A 16,776-nucleotide genomic window follows, 5' to 3' on the forward strand; every position below is an offset into this window, starting at 1 on the left:
AAATCGTGTCACCCAGAAAGATTAGAGCACTGAATTTTAAAATGAATGAAGAGAGGTCGAACCTTCCAAAGAAGGGCAAGTAAGAGCACATATCTAGAAATAAAAGCAAGGGCAATAGGCCTACTCCCCGAGACACCTCTGTTCCTTCATGGGCCCGAGGATTTTTCTCAGTTGTACGGAGATTTTTGGCCGATACACCCGTGGCAGCCCCTGATGAGTGTGGTGCTATTGTTCATTTCACGGTGACTACGGTCACTGATGCCCAAATCCAGATCGATGCAACAGACACAAATGGAGCAACTGGGTAGACAAGATCCCCTCTTTAGCTCCCTCTCTGTCTTTCATTATTTTAAATTTTGGATAGTATTGAATTGTTTGCATTTGAGGGACAAATGATTTTTGTTTGTGGTGGGGTGAGGCCCACCTTTGTGTATATTAGTTTTGTTTATATATTGGGATTTGAGCTAAATTTGTGTTATACACTACTTTTTGTGAAAGGTTTGAGCTTGTGGCTCCTTGCTTTTAATTGTAAATGATTTTTGACCCTTACGAAAAAAATTTGCCACCTCTTGTATGTGTTGATTGTGGTTGTTCTCTTGCAAATTTGAGTATAGGTTTTGATCAATATCGATGACTTGAATAGTACTCATAATCGAACATAAATGAATGCGCGGCTACGATGAGGCAAATTGAAGTTACATAGACAATATGTGAACTCTTTGCATCTCGTTGTGACTAGCCAATTATCGAATCGAGTCTCTTGTGATGAACGTTGCACACTAGCGAAGTGTGGAGTCTTATTTGACTTTGGTGTCAATGCCTTGTGTGATGAGCTTATCGTGAACCATGCATGATGATACCTAGAATTTGCCCCGTTGGTCCGGTTGACTAAGTGATGCAATTTCTTGAGATGATCTTAGGCAACTTTAAAGAGTGTGAACCAATTTGAAATTATACCTCTTTTGTAGCTTACCTTGTGAGTGTGTGAACCTCTTTTGAGCACCCTTTGAGCCTAAACCTTTTCTTGGAAGAAACTTGATACCTTTGCTACCTTTTATTTACCCATTACCCATTGTCCTCATGATTTGTGGTCTGTTTGAATAGCCAACTTAGGCCAAAAGCCTAAGTTGGGGGTGTGGTGAAAAGAGAAGGCAAATCAAGTAAATTCAAAGAAGTCCCTTATGCCCATGTTTTGAGAAAAATGGAATCCCTCCATATAAAAAAAAAGATTGAAAAAGAAAAAGAAAGAAAAAGTTGTGAAATAAATTCCACAAAGAAAATGGGGTTCCCAATGACTCATGGAAGATGAATAAGAGGTGACTTTTGAGCTTAAATGAAATTGATAAAGAGAAGGAAAGAAGGTGTTGTTCACATCACATTTCATGAGGATTTTCAGCCTATAAGCCTAAATGACCATACCATTACATTCAACCCCATTACAAGCCTTGGAAAAGACCTTTTTGATCTTGAATGAGTTAAAGCAAAAGTCGATTGGAAAATAAGGGCAAACCTATGGGTGAAATCACGCATTGTGTTTGTCTTTGTGAGTGTGAGTGTGAGTGTTGATCTTGATTCTGGAACTTTAAATTGTTGAACTATTGTGTGTGAACATGGAATCATTATTTGTGTGAGGGCATTTGATTTCCTTTGTTGAGCTTGATCTTGCATTTGAAGCAAGTAAAGTGAGATTGAGATTCTTTGATAATGGTGAGTCACAACTTGAAACTTTGAGTGCACAAGTGATCCTTGCATGAGTAAGTTGAGACTTTTTGTGTGCATTCACGGTTGAGTCTTGTGTAGTACTATTTGAGACATTCTTTTTGAACTGCTGAACTTGAGTTTTACTTGAGGACAAACAAAAATTTAAGTTGGGGGTGTTGATGAGTCCACGATTTGGACTCATCTAGGGCTTTATTTTAATGGATTTAGTGCCCTCAAATGCATATTTTGTCTCAATAACTGATATAAACACTTGAATTTCAGATATTTGAACTTAGGGACAAATCATGGACACTATGGAGCAAAAAGGAACAAGGCAGCCGAAGGATAAAGAAAAGAAGGCATGAGGATCGCCTAATACATTAGGCGAGTCGCCGAATGGCCTTAACCTCGCCCAAAGTTCCAGTGTGCTAAGTCTTGAAGGAAAAGATCAAGTTGGCGATAAAAGGGAGCAGTCGACACGTCGTCAAACAGTTCTGCGAAGCAACACCATATCGCCCAATGATTCAAAACGCGAAGATGTTGAAGGCAAAAGCTGAAGATGAACCAGATCAAAGGGTGGATCGCCGAGTGCATCGGTGATCCCGACTAACTGCACCGAGTGGTCCTTCTCAACACAAATTTTTGAAAACTGTAAATACCCATTTAAATATGTAGCTTAGTATCAAGTTGTACCGAATTATTATTGATTTTTAGAATATTTTTAGTTTTAGTTCTTAGTGTTTTTGGGAGACATTGTTCTTGAGCTTGGAGGTTTTGAAAGTTTTCAACTCCAAGAAATTAGAAGTGTGTCTTGAAGAATCTTCATCCTTGACGTGTTTAAAGACATTATTTATCGTACTCATTTGATGAAAACACTTTTTGGTATCGATTTCTATCTGTTTTTCTTGTCTAGCTAAAACCCCAATTCTTGGGGTGTGATTTTGTGAATATGGGTTAAATTTACTGTTGGGTATTGCTCATTGATAGTCTATTTGTTGTTTAAATGTGATTTCGTTTAGTAGTTGTGTTTGAACTTAATGGAATTGTAGTTGCAAATACGATTTCATCTTCGTGTTTTTGGCTTGCTCGAGAGAGGTTTTAAAACCAAGACTACTAAATTGATAGCCTGTGGTTATTGGGTCGTCGTGGGTTCATCTCGAGAGAGTGAATCCTAGACCTTCTCCCACACATTCAGCTCGAGAGAGTGAATGGTCTAAGGCGAAGGTTGTGCTTAATTGCTACAACTCGATGTTCGAGAGAAATCGAGTTGATTCGGGGGTAAGTTGTTCGAGACAAAATTTACCCCCACTAAAGTCTAGCTTAGTTACAAATATTCAACGATTTACTATCAATAGCATTTACCCAATTGTTTATTTTATCCCATATTCCTATCACATCCCAAGAATCCCGTTTTCCTATTTTGCATCTTTATATTTTTGTTGTTTTTGTTTCTTAGTTGAATACAAACCCCTCATTGATAATTGACATTCGTGTCACCTTTAGATTTAGTATGTTTTTATTCGTTAATATTTATAGCCATTATTGATTAGAACTGAATTTTACTTTTCTATTTTATTCTCAACTACTAACCGCTCCCTTATGACTCGACCCCAACCCATTCGGTTGGGTTATATTACTACACGCGATCGTTGACACTTGAATTGAAAGTTGTGTCTTTGATTACGTCAAACATCATGGACTGATAGGAAACTTAATTTAAGGCACCTACATGTTTGGGATTGCCCGACATTAGTTGGAGTTTATAACCCACAAAAAAAGAAATCAGATTCAAGAACAATCAATGATTTCTTTATTGGTTATCCAGAAAAATCAAAGGGTAATAAATACACATGAAAAGGTTCAATGTGTGTGTTTCTATAGTTAACTCAAATGCTTTTCTCACTGCTAAAAATGTTGATCTCAATGGTAAGCACATCATCTTTTTGTTAGAATCGAAAATAATTAGGTGTCATGTATAAATTAGCATAACAAACTTCGAAAGACCGTGAATAAGAAGACAAACAAGAAATATACCAAAAGACACAAAGATTTAACATGGTTCCGTCAATCGACCTAGATCCACAAAGGAGATGAGCAATTCACAATATAAACATGCGAGAACAAAATATAGAAAAAAACAACATCATCCAATTCACTCGGATTACAAAGAGGTTCACACAAGTGATATGTCCCACAAATTCTTCCCCTAGACAAAACTCTCAAAGCCCTAGGACTATCTTATGAATGTTACTATGTTAGAAATAACATGTTTCTATTTATAGAGAACTAAACATTTTCCTACAAGAAAAGGACTAGCCAAATATGAAGACTTTATGTTTTCCTTTTAGGAAAAGAAAATCTATTTATGGTAAGAAATTCAAGACAAATACCCAATACTTTTCTCAGATATTCTAACTTTTTTCTATTTCGAGATTGTATTTAAACTTTCTTTTCACAATTTTTGAATAGTTCGAATGATCACAAATGTCAGTCGAAATGGAGATTGCTCGAATACTATTATTTCAGCCGGGTATATGTTGTTAAGTCTGATACTCAAATTACTACTAAAAGGAAAATGTTATTAAAATAAGAGACTTCTTTTAAAAAAAAAATTACAGTTAGATAATTATTGTTTGAAAATGAAACATGTTCATTGTCCACATACCTTTTTAGAGTTCTCGTACAAATATTATGGAGATTCCATATTATATATATTTTTTTTATTTTTTTATTTTTTTTAAAAAAATAAAAATAAAAATTAAAGGATGGACCAAGATCCATTTTATTAGAATAAAGAGCTGTACAAAATAAGCTTGAGGTGAAAATTCAAGCCCAATAAGGAAACAATAACAAAGAAAAAACAGGAACAAAAATATATATACTCAATTTGACTCACTTTAATTATGTCTTTATTTTATGTGCCTGTTTTATTAATTTAACAACGGAGATTATATAAGTTCTTTTATGTTAAATGAAAAAATGAAAATAATTCTAGTTTATTGTTTAGGACCACAAAATACCAGATTTTCATATTTGACTCAATACTCAATAGTGTGTCAAATTTTGTTAGATTTTGCATAGTATATATAGTGAAAAAAAAGTATCACTATTTTATTACTTGAACACTAAACTGTAGGTTTTAGGATAACGCAATATGTGGGGGGGGGGGGGGGGGGAGTATCACTATTAAAAGGCCGGTTTAATGTAGCTCCATTATTATTTTGAAAATATAAGTAGACATTCAAATTGTTTATGATAGTAGGCGTGCATCGGTTCGGTTTATTGATTTTCAATTTTTAAATACATAAAATCAATAAGATATTCTTTATCAATTTTCGGTTTATCGATTTTTGGTCATTAATGGTTCGGTTTTCAGTTTACTCAATAAGAAAATGCACATAAACAAAAATTATGACTTTTCACTTCTTTAACAATTTGACGCAATACAGTGAAACAAACAAACAATTATAAATACATTGATATAGTGAAACAAGAAGTATAATGAGATGTAGTACGAAAGCTACAATTACATGTTACAATTAAAACATACTATTAAAATTTTGATGTGAAGTTAAAATACCCTAAACTGTGAAGTGTGTACATTGTAGTGTAAAGTACTGATTAGTGTCTAGTTATGCTTATTATTAATATTTAATATATTATGAAGAGTAAAGTAGTAAATTACTATCATCTAAATGAGTTATCGATTTATCTAATAACTCAATACTAAAACCAACGACAAATAGATAACCCAATAATATTTTTTTTAAAACCAATAAAAATCCGTTAATCCAATAACATTTTTTTTTTATTTGATTTTCGCACAACGCTTTTTTATACACATGCCACTAAGTTCTAACCCATTTTAGATTAGTACTATTTTTTTTGTTAATATATACATGCACATTCGTAGTACAGAACACTTCTTTGGAGAGAAAGGAAGAACAAGTATGGGTAAAGGGAAACAGAAAATCGAAATAAAGAAAATCACAAAAGAATCTGCAAGAATGGTGGCATTTTCGAAGAGACGCAAAGGACTTTTCAAGAAAGCTGTGCAACTTGAATCCAAGACTGGTGCTAAAGTTGCCATTCTTGTTTTCTCTTCCTCAGGAAAACCCTACACTTGTGGGGACGTTGAAACGCTTTGTGAGTCGAATAGTATTTTGGATTCATTCAATCTTGAAACGCATTCTGAGTCGAATGGTATTTGGGATTCATTCAATCTTCAAACGCATTGCGAGTCGAATGGTATTTTGGATTCATTCAATCTTGAAACGCATTGTGAGTCGAATGGTATTTGGGATTCATTCAATCTTGAAAGGCCTTGTTCATCTTCTGGGCAGAATGGTATGTGGGATTCATTCAATCTTGAAAGGCCTTGTTCATCCTCTGGGCAGAATGGTATGTGGGATTCATTCAATCTTGAAAGGCCTTGTTCATCCTCTGGGCATAATGGTATGTGCGATTCATACAATCTTGAAAGGCATTGTTCATCCTCAGGAATCCCATCTGGGTCGAATGGTATTTGGGATTCATTCAATATTGAAAAAACGCATTGTTCATCCTCTGAGTCGAGTGGTATGTGTGATTCACTCAATGTTGAAGCATGTCATAACGTGAATGAACTCTTGCTGTTGAAGGCACACTTGGAAAGGACCAGAGAAAAGCTGCTGGAGTCTCAGTTTCTTGACTCTCTCTGGTCATGATCAAATTTTTTTATTTTTTTCTTTAATTACTTCCATGGCTGTGAATTATTAGTAGACTTTTTGTGAGAAATTTTTATAAAATATATTCAGTTGGTGCAGATTTTTCTTCTATTGTCGTGCAGCAAGAATTAAGGTAATTCCCTTTTTAGTCTTGCTAACATCCCTTTTTAAGTAAAAAAAAAAGAAGCAAAACAGGCAAAGCATTCATCTAAGATTGATTTAGCATGTAGAATTATTTGAAGTAGAATGATATAATTACACTGCACTCATTTGTATGGTTGTTCTCTCTACATCATACGGAATCAGACTGCTTCCTCCTTCTGTACAGGGTGAAAGTCACTAACTTGAAACTATGTTTTTGCTACACTTATTCTGTACCTGTAATATACCACTACAGGGGGATCCATCCCTGCCATTTTTAACAATAGAAGTCAAAGCAATGAGTTAGTACCGTTATGTTTGGAAAAAAAACAAATAAAGATTGCGCCCTTCTTCATCAAAGAGCTTTGAAGGGAGGTTACCAAAAAGGTAGTGGAAGTTTTGACACTCAATATAGGAAGGTGTGCATTACATGATAAACATGTTTGTTTTGCAATGTGGACTGTCAAAAGTTCCATTTGCCTTATAATAATTCTTCGTTTTTTTCGTAGAAGTTGAATAGACAAACCTTAATCATTCCTGTCTCTGTACCACATATAATTATGTCATTTGCAGTTAGAAGACTTGTTATCTTGCTTCCTGCTGATAATCTTCCAACTTTGTGCTGTGTTCCTCTCAGCCAAATCTGGTTGCATCATGTATTCGTCGGTTAGTATGCAGCAGGTTGCTTAGAGATGAAGCGTTACTTAACATGATATTTTGTGTAAGTGAGTTGAGTAATGAGCATTTATTTAGTACTCATTATTGAATCATTTACTGCCCCAAGGTAATTTTTATCAAGTAGATAGAGCTTCATTTTTTCCGTTGGGAACATGGTTTTCTAGAATTATCAAACTTAAATCTTAGTTTCTATGTAAGATATGCCAGTACCTGGATGTTGCTCATCGACGCACTGAAAATTAAATATATGAAGTCCTCCACTACTTCCATTGCCAACACATTGCCTCCCTTTTCTGGCGACATTGATATTTGTGGTTTCTTGTTTTTTCTCCAGTCCTGCATCAGTGGGGGTGTCAATGAAAAGGTACTTGCTCCACATCAACAAGTTGGATTTGTTACCTTTATATGTGAAGCTTCAATTGTTGAACTTGCACTGTATAACCAGTCCTTATATACAACTAATGAGTTCACAGCCTTGTTTTTCATACTCCAACTCTTTGATGGTGCTTTGATCTCTTGCTGCCTGCTGTTTGGAATAGCTAACTCCTGTATTTAGTAATTAATTATATATCTGTAACTCAATTGCTGAATGAGTTGTATTACATGACTTTGAAACAAGATCTTTGATCTGACCTGTATGCTTGAGTCTGTGCAGCCTATATACAGCTTTCCATTTATCAATGTTCCACACCTTATGGATTTATTCTTGAAATATTTACTGGCCTTCCGTGATCCATCAAACACCTATAATAGAACACGTCTTGGTAATGTAATGTAGCATCTTAAAAATTGTTTCTAAACTTGACTTAGGCTCTTTTGTCTGAATGATATGATCATTTATATCTACCTTCATTTTGTGGCTCTGGGTAACTGCAAAAATTAGTTCTCCATGTGTGTTGATATTTTGAATTGGATCTTTCGTCAGTATAGTCTCTGTACATTCAAGCTTTCTTTCAAACATTTGCCAGATCTGTGGAAAAAGAAAAACTCATCCAATAAATGCATTTTTAGCATGGACTTCAATCACATTTAACATAAAATTTGATTGGTTACTGGTTACCTTTATTGTTTTGTCAGCAGAACCACTCAACAGGCAATTCCCTGATTCAGAAATTGAAAAGCATGTCACAGCCTTTTTATGCTCCCTCACGTCCCTAACAAGTGTTGCTTCTTGTCCTTTGATGTCCCATGCCTATGATGTAAAACCATCAGATATGTTACATTACAAATCTAACACAAATGAGCACTCTACAGACATATCTAGGCACAACTCATCATCCCAGAATACGACTTAACAAGAGGTCATTATATATCCTCTTTGTTAATGTGAACCTTAAACTTAGAGGCAAGAAGTATGAAGCACATAAAAGTAGCTAACCTTGATTGAACCATCTGTATGTCCACTGTAAAGCTCTCCATTATAGTAGGTGAGCGATGTTACTGCTCCACTATGGCTACTACTCATTTCGAGAATCTGTGTGTGAACACAGGATATTCTCTGCTTACCATTGTGAAGAAAAACTGAGTTAGAAATGAAGAATTGTATCATGATATATACTACTCCCTATGTCCCAAATTATGTAACACACTTTCCTTTTTGGATTGTCCCAGAAAAATGTCACATTTCTATATTTAGAAACAAATAACTTAAAAATTCTCACTTTACCCTTACTGAAATGATTTACAACCACATGAATGTCCAAGACTCGTTTTAGACCACAAGCTTCAAAAGTCTTCATTTCTATCTTAAACTTCGTGCCCAGTCAAATAGTGTCACATAAAATGGAAACGAGGGAGTAATTATTTCTCATGCATGTATCATGACAACACGACACCTCCATTTCTGGTGTTGACTCAGTGATCTACCAAACATATTTGTTAATGCCTCTCTGCCTTTTGAAGTTTTCTGTAATCTTTGTTCTACATTTTAGTGTTAAAGGACAAATTTCGGTTCCTATGCAGGAAAAGGCCCTAGTAGTCTCTTTGACACTATGGAATTTATTCCAACTTGTTAACTGATATAGTTGCCAACCTTGTTACAGTTCTTCCAAGGATGTGGCTAATTGATAAGAAGTTATAGTTTACTTGTTTGTGATGCAAGTTCTATACATTCACTTGTATTAGATGCGATGATCAGGTAGAGATGACTGGTACAAATGATTGCATTATGGTGCTGTTGACATCACATACAGGCTACAGCCACAATATATAAGAAAGAAAACTGATGTCTCCTTACCCATTTGTTTGGCTGGATATAGTCAGCAACCTTAAGTAATTCTTCTGCCATCCAACTCATGTTGGAAAGGCGTCTTAGTGACTCTCTAACTCCTTCTGAAAAGTTGACTAGCTTTTTCATCCCTGTAAGAGTTTCCCATTTCAGGCACATATTTGAAGTGAAAGCAAGTCAACTTATGCATTTGGTGATTAGTGCATATTTAGATATTTACCTCTTCCGGAAGTATAATAATAGATACAAAGACATCCTAATAGCCTTTCTTCAAGCTCCAGTCCTGGATGAACAAATTGCTCAATTCTACTAAGTAAAATCTCACAGGCTGCATATCTCAAATCATCAGGGGCTTTCGTGATTTCAGACCCCAGCCATGCAGTTGCAGCAAGATAATCTCGGGAGGTACTTCTCGATTCGCTCTTAAGTCCTTTCTCTAAAGCATGGAATAGAGGACTTCCAAACTTTAAGAAGCGTCTCGCTACTTTGCTACACCATGTCTCTATGCCAATGTCCTGTTAGTTCATGGAGTCTTTAGAACAACTAAACAACTCATGGGTGCAGTAATTCCACAAGTGGGGTCTGGGGAGGGTACAGTGTACGCAAATCTTACCCTTACCCCTACCAAGGGAGGTAGAGAGGTTGTTTCTAGCAGACCCTTGGCTCAAGGATTTGTAAAAAAAAATACACGGTAGCCAAGTTCAGTGTGGACCTTAGTGCCTCTAAGCAAATATAAACAGTATAAACTTCTTCATGAAGAAGAATAAATAAAGATTAAAATTATTATTTTCGCATGGTAATGAATGGTAGCTCTGGGTGCATAAATGCATAACCAGACAAAACAATTGAAATGGAGAGAATACTGGGTAATATTAGAGGACACCAAGCTAAATTGGATCTTGAAAGAAAAAATTACCTGTAGACATTTATCAGAAAAGTCAACGTTCTTTATCATGTTCTTGTGTGGCAATGAAGTCAAACCGGCCTTTTTAAGCAACCATGGTATTGTGTAGGGTTCTCCTGACCAAGAGAAGGTTCCACCAAGGTTGGATAGGATGAACGCTGATAGAGCCTGTGTTGCAGAATTCTCTTCACACGACACTGACTCGATTAGAGCTTCCATAGCCTCTTCAGAATATACAAATTTACCTGATGTTTCTTCCTGAAAATTTGACATCATCAAAGGTTCATGGTGACACTTTATGGTTTGTAAGTAAATGTAAAAGATATATGGATTGGTATAAACTTAGTTATATAGGGATGCAACCAGCTATAGGTAAATTGTGACTTTATGGTTGTAGAAAGAATAAAAGAAAATGAACATTTCCAGGTTTTCTGCTGTGTAGTGTTTCGTGGTAACTTTCTTAAGCTATAAAATGTAATTTGTTTTTTGTTTTTTTTTCTTGTGTATTTCGGTGTCCAATATCATGAAATCGTGATATCCCTATATGTTGGGAGATCCTAAGCTCAACATACGCTATTCTATTGCAGGTGTTTAGTTACGTACACCTGCTCGTTCTTTTATCCTCACACACATTTTTTTCCAGATGCTTTGAAAGACAACACTTCAATATGCTTACCAGCATGTCTAACTGAAGCAACAAATTTGCTGCCAAAATTTTGTACTCTGGTTGTGACTTTTGGATGAGAAGCAATAATGCACACATATTGTTGTTGCTTCCGTCTTGTTGTATTTTCTGCAGCACCTCAATGGCTGATGACCTGATGCGAAAGAGATTGAATATGTCCTGAAATCTTCTTGATCATATCTTTAAGGTATAAAGTAAGCAGTAACTTACTTCTGAGAAGTATGCTGTATAAGGAAGAAGATATTGTTTATGGTCACTTTGTTTAGTAAGGGTACATTTTTAGATGAGATAATAATTCGATTCGTTGGATTCTTTCATAAGATAATAAATATGGTGAATTAAAACCTCGGTAAAGGTGTCACTGATTTGATTCTAAGAACAAAAGCTTAGCTTACATATTACGTCGCCATTATCCCCACTCCCATGCTGATGATTACCTTTCAGTTTTCATTTTCTTTGAGAGTTCTTATCGTGATCAATCATCAATGTCATTATCTTCCCAGCAGAGAATAAAGAAAATGGTGAATAGGTAGATAGTTTCATACCTTGGAATTCTCAGCAGTTCATGAAAAAACTCCAATGCAATTGACGTTGCACGCTCATGGTTGCTTCTCAAAAGAGAGATAAATGGGGCCAGTGGAGCAGAATGGTTTATCTGTTTTCTGCATTGACCATCGAATTGCATACATCTGATAAGAACAGCTGCCAGAGCAATAATCTCTTCCAGGTTGTTGTTTCTTGAGACATCCAAGAGCCCTGAGAGTACTTCGGGTGAGCTGATCACAGCTAATTGTGTGTCACTCGATGTATAGTCGAATGCCGTGACTAGTGCTTCCATAATCATCAATGACGCCGCTGGAGGTGTTATCCGCAGTGTTCTTAGGCTACATTTGTAATTGTTAGAAGCACACACCACATCCACAAGACATGGTAAAAGTTCTAATGTCTTGATTTCTGCAGGAGATGGATTTATTAAGTAAATTAGTATAGCCGCTTCATGAACATTTTTTTTAAGAGCAGTTGCCAAATGATTCAATTGTAACCCTTTCCTCTTAACGTCATCAACAAGTGATCTGTTCCTTGAAATAATAATTGATAGGACTGATACTGATTCTCGTATCACATGTTCTTCTCTGGATGTTGATATAGCCCTCAAAAGTTGATCAATAATTATGTCTTTTAGCAAAGAATACTTGAGTCCTGTTTTGTTGTTCAGTAGTTCATATATTGTTGTAAGGTCAACTGTGTAGTCTTTATAATCCCCAAACTCTTCTGAAAAACACAACTTTGAAATTATTTTCTCAAGTAGTGCTGCTTGTTCTGCTTGAGAATTTTCTTCAGCATATTCAGATATTTCTTTTAAGGTCTTCTTGCACCTGTTCTTTTGCCGTGAAGAAATCCTTGGGTGCTGTGTTTTGCAGAGCTGATAATCACGTAAAGTCATGGACATCGGATATCCATCAGATCTACTATCAATCATCTGTAAGCCCTGTTGCATTGTTGCTGCTTCATTGTTACCACTCAAATGTATGTGTGTTTTGAGGCCTCTGATTCCTTCTGCTGACAAATCAGTATGACTAAACGAACCGGAGAGTCTTCTGGAGAGCGAGTTAGTGATTTCTACTCTGCTTCCTTCGTTGTGTCTTAGTCCTGAAACTTGCGATTTACAAACCAAGCTTTCCAAAAACAGTGAGGAACGAGAAGATTTTTGGTTCCTGTATTCATTGAGTTAGTTGAGTTAATGTGAATATCAGACCTACTCAGGTATCAGGCTAAATCTAAAAACAGGTGAGTGGGGACTGAACTGATAAAAAGCCTCTGTTTGCTGATTTTCTAGGCTCCATTTTGAAGTGATTTCCATGTCTTCTGCATATTCCTGAATCAAAAAGATTATGAGATTGTGTGCATGCTTGTGTGAGTGTTTAGTTTTCAAAGGGCTATTCAATTCAACTCATCTTTTTCATGGCTGTCTTTATCAAGATATTACCTCATGAAAAATTTCACTTGCAGAACTGCTGCCGCTGAAATCAAATGTCTCTGACTCTGAATCAAGCAATATATCTTTGAGGCATTTGGTGGTTGAGTTCTTGGGTGTTTCTGCTACGCCACTTAGTTCAGTAATAGCTACCTGTTTTTCCTTTGTGCACTCGTTGGATGTGATAATTGTCTTCTCTTCCTCATTCTTAGCATCATTTTGGGCATTAAAAGGATGCACCTTCTCAAACTGCATTCATGTTCTATTAATTTGGAAGTCATACAAACTGAAACAATTATCAGGAGAATTAGGACCTTAGGCTGACTAAACATAGAGAAAGGTGAGAAAACACTGATGCAAGTTTTGAATTTGAGACCCCTGTACATTTTGTTGTTTACCCTTATCTTGACCATTACTACAGTGTCTGTAGAGATTCGTTTCTATTTTCATTTTTGTGACCTTCATATGGCCTACTCTACATGACATAACCACATCAAGTAATGTGCCTAAGGCAGAATTTTTGGTATCGTGCTCAGACTTATCCAAGAGGATCAGTTATACTTACATTTGAAGAGCTGCACTGCTTGTTTTCATGCTTACATGAATCTGAAGATTTACTCCTGTTAAACAGACATAATTTGGATGAGAATGAGCTTTTACTGAAATGTTCCAATCCAGTGTTTCTAAAATGTCAGTTTTAAAGGTTGGACTCATAAATTGCTAAAAACTAATCATACTTGGTCATATCATCCAATCCATTTCAATAGGTCTTCACCAGATATTATTCACTTCCACTGAAATTTTCTCAAGTATTAAAGCTTCTCCAAAGCGTGTTCTTATCAGAAATGTTTATTATTGAAATTGCTAAATGTAAGTGTGCACTTTAATTTCTGCCTTATATCAACTGCTTATCTGTAACATAGTCTAGGAAACTTACATTATCTGTTGTAATTCATGTTGAGTTGAAGCGATGCTGCTGGACTCACCGTTCCTCAGAGAGGCGTCTTCTCCAGAGGACATAATTTGATAATACATAAGCCAAGCTTTGTATCTCCTGGCCATCTTTACCATCATAGCATAGACCTCATTTTCATCTTTGGAATGTGGTTCCTGCTCAAAGCATAAGACGGATAACCGTCTGCAGAGTTCGGTAGCAATTTCAGTGTGAAGAAGCCTAGGAGAAACAGCAAGAGCTTGAAGAAAATGCATAGCAACCTGCCACTCATCCCCTTGGAGCTTTCTAACAACAGAGAGGTAAAAGTAAGAGTAGCCTGTCAAATAACTGTTTGGAATTCCTGCTGTTTCTCCATGTTCATCAAGTGATGCTGGCACTTGAAGCATATTCTCTGAATTCTGCAGCCTTGAGGTTCTCTCTTGACTCCATTTTGCTTGAAGTGCTGCTTCTATACTCTCTATCCCCCAATAAAGATTCGACAATATCGACTGCTCCGAAAACTCGAGATACCCTCTATTACTACAAACATCAAGCTTGGAACTGCATTTCAATTTCAAGGATTTCCAAGATTTTGTATCTGCAAGCAATGCAGTTATGTGCTGATTTATAACAGCAACGACTTTGCGTACCGACTCGAGGTCTAGTTTATCATCATCATATGAAAATACTGGAGGAGTGGAAGAAGATAGAGAAGCCATTGAATTATGTGACATTTTGGCCTCATGAAGAAGAAGAAGAAGAAGAAGAAATACTGTTTACAGATAAGTGTAGTAGAGTGGCTTTTTCTGTATTCTTTGCTCGTGATTGTTGCCAAATTCTGTGTCTTTTAGGGGACCCTATGCTACAGACAAAGATATGGCCGTTGCCCCCATTAATGGAGGGAAACTTTTACATTACAGAAATAAAGGACAAATGTTTGAGGTTGTTATTGTCTTTACTAGTAATAATGAACAAGGTAACTTGAATTGAGTGGATTGACTCATATAGTTAAATGCCAACTAAATTTGGTGTCGGTTTCTAAGAGTTTTTCGGTATAACCATCTACTATTTGATTTGATTAATCAGATTCGTTTTAGATCAGGTCTATTAAGAGAGGGGTTTTTCACTTTTCGAGATCAGAACTCAAAGGAATTTTATTCATCGCACCACAGTCTGTCCTGTGTGGTAATTAATTGAACAGATTGCAAGATTCCCTTTTGATGAAATAATTGGACAGTGCTAAGCGTGATTATTGTTTAATTCTACATTTAGGAGTGCTTTATTCTGTTATTGTCTCTTTCAATTCTAAGTGATACTATAAACGTTTTGTTTTATTATTGGCCTTTTATCATGGTGCACCTGTAGAAGACGGTGGAGTTCTTTAACTTTAATATGTGGAAAATTATTGGTGGAAAAAGGTGTTGATATGGTCATTTAATTATTTTAAAGCTTCTCTTTTTTTGTTATACAGTCATTTAATTAATAAAATATTAACCCTTTTTGTTATTTTGGGTACTTATTTATCTTCTTTACTGCTTCTGTGGCGTGGCATTCTGTCTAGTGTGAACTTTGTCGCCTTCTAAATATTTGCGCTGTTAGACGCTTACGTGTCCATTTCCTCTTCCTTTTTTTTCCTGCCTAAATTCAATACGAATTACTCCCTCCGTCCACAATTGTTTGTCAGGGTAATGTCATGCACATCTCTCAAGGAAAATTTAATATAAGGTGTAATTTAACTAATATAACCCTACTATATCAAGAATATCAAAAATCCACATAACTTTTCAATTGAACTACACAATCATTAAGGGCAAAATTGGAAAAAAGTGACTAATTATTTCTTGATTGTTTAAATTGACAATTAATTTTGGACATCTATTTTTAGTATACCTGCCAAACAATTGTGGACGGAGGGAGTATTAATTTTATTTTGTAAATTATTGATAACTTTAAAAATATTATTTTATTTAATTAATTGAGTTTAAGTAGGTTGTGATCATGTAGCAGGAGTGAAATACTCCAATCTTTTATTAAGGAAAACGAAAGAGTGAATTATATGGACATGGAGAATGAACCAAAATGGTGAAAATTTAGATAATTAACTAATTGAGATATTCCTTCTGTCACATATTAATAGTCCATATTATTATCCTTGTAATTACAATAATTACTTTTACAGTAATTTGGTTTGTAAAGTTCCAAATTCTTTTGATAAATCAATAAAAAATTCATTTTTATTTATAATTTATTAAAAAACATGTATAAAAGAAAGTGAATTATTAATAGGGCATTCTTATTAATATGAGACAGAGTAGGTGATATTTTTCGTATGTGTCGATTTCCACACGCATCAATCAAAAAAGAGAAAAACAAAGAAGATCCTTTTCTGAGAATGCATTACATTAAAACAAAAACGTATAATAAAAACCAAAAAATAAGTCATTTTTTCCGCAATAATTTGTTTACAAGTTACACCTTTAACTTCTCTTTAATACTTTATCCATATCAATTAATATTATAATGTGCACAAAGTATGTAAGATTTCCAAGGTTATATGTGAAATTTAACTGAAAACAAGCTCTTCATAACTCTCTCAATTAAGGAATAAATCTTTTTTATTATGTCCATCCAACAAATTAAAGTAGAAGTGGAAGAAGAAAGTGCTTTAGTGACATAGTGATATTCTTTGTGAATTGTGGACTCTTCTCATGCGCAAATTATGACATTATAACATATGCTTTACAAAATGTTTCCTAAAAGCAAAAGTATGAAAACAAAGAGGAAAAAGATAATTGTAAATTTTTGACTGGGAAACTAAAACTTCA

The 16,776-nt window shown here is 35.3% G+C and overlaps 2 protein-coding genes across 3 annotated transcripts; one reads left to right on the plus strand and one right to left on the minus strand.

Moving 5' to 3' along the window:
• The first annotated feature begins 5,642 nt into the window (after nucleotides 1-5,642).
• LOC125812302 (uncharacterized) lies at nucleotides 5,643-6,449 on the plus strand. Its single transcript, XM_049491813.1, has one exon. It carries the CDS (start codon nucleotides 5,652-5,654, stop codon nucleotides 6,405-6,407), a length of 756 nt encoding a protein of 251 aa, XP_049347770.1. The 5' UTR covers nucleotides 5,643-5,651; the 3' UTR covers nucleotides 6,408-6,449.
• A 141-nt stretch (nucleotides 6,450-6,590) lies between these two features.
• Nucleotides 6,591-14,921, minus strand: LOC125812175 (putative E3 ubiquitin-protein ligase LIN-1). 2 transcript variants are annotated; one of them, XM_049491672.1, is made up of 17 exons: nucleotides 13,955-14,921; nucleotides 13,583-13,637; nucleotides 13,030-13,266; nucleotides 12,848-12,918; nucleotides 11,588-12,757; nucleotides 11,034-11,175; nucleotides 10,370-10,615; nucleotides 9,674-9,968; nucleotides 9,463-9,584; nucleotides 8,605-8,724; nucleotides 8,287-8,418; nucleotides 8,074-8,196; nucleotides 7,860-7,970; nucleotides 7,626-7,772; nucleotides 7,437-7,562; nucleotides 7,075-7,191; nucleotides 6,591-6,816 (listed from the first exon to the last, which is right to left on the minus strand). In XM_049491672.1, exons 1-17 carry the CDS (start codon nucleotides 14,683-14,685, stop codon nucleotides 6,799-6,801), a joined length of 3,963 nt encoding a protein of 1,320 aa, XP_049347629.1. In that variant the 5' UTR covers nucleotides 14,686-14,921; the 3' UTR covers nucleotides 6,591-6,798. The 2 variants fall into 2 exon arrangements, with proteins under 2 accessions (XP_049347629.1, XP_049347628.1); XM_049491671.1 differs by lacking the exon at nucleotides 13,955-14,921 and having other exon boundaries at nucleotides 13,030-13,279; nucleotides 13,583-13,615.
• Nucleotides 14,922-16,776: the final 1,855 nt, after the last annotated feature.

The sequence above is a fragment of the Solanum verrucosum genome, unplaced genomic scaffold (assembly GCF_900185275.1).
Source record: "Solanum verrucosum unplaced genomic scaffold, falcon-dt-bn FXZP01000115.1, whole genome shotgun sequence".
In the NCBI taxonomy this organism is placed as follows: Eukaryota; Viridiplantae; Streptophyta; class Magnoliopsida; order Solanales; family Solanaceae; genus Solanum; species Solanum verrucosum.

Coding starts and splice junctions, on each gene's coding strand:
- LOC125812302 (XM_049491813.1), top strand. CDS start 5,652: ATGGGTAAAGGGAAACAGAAAATCGAAATAAAGAAAATCACAAAAGAA.
- LOC125812175 (XM_049491672.1), bottom strand. CDS start 14,685: ATGTCACATAATTCAATGGCTTCTCTATCTTCTTCCACTCCTCCAGTA. Junction 9,585..9,673: donor TTATTATACTTCCGGAAGAG/GTAAATATCTAA, acceptor AAACTCTTACAG/GGATGAAAAAGCTAGTCAAC. Junction 7,563..7,625: donor TTGAAGCTTCACATATAAAG/GTAACAAATCCA, acceptor CCACTGATGCAG/GACTGGAGAAAAAACAAGAA.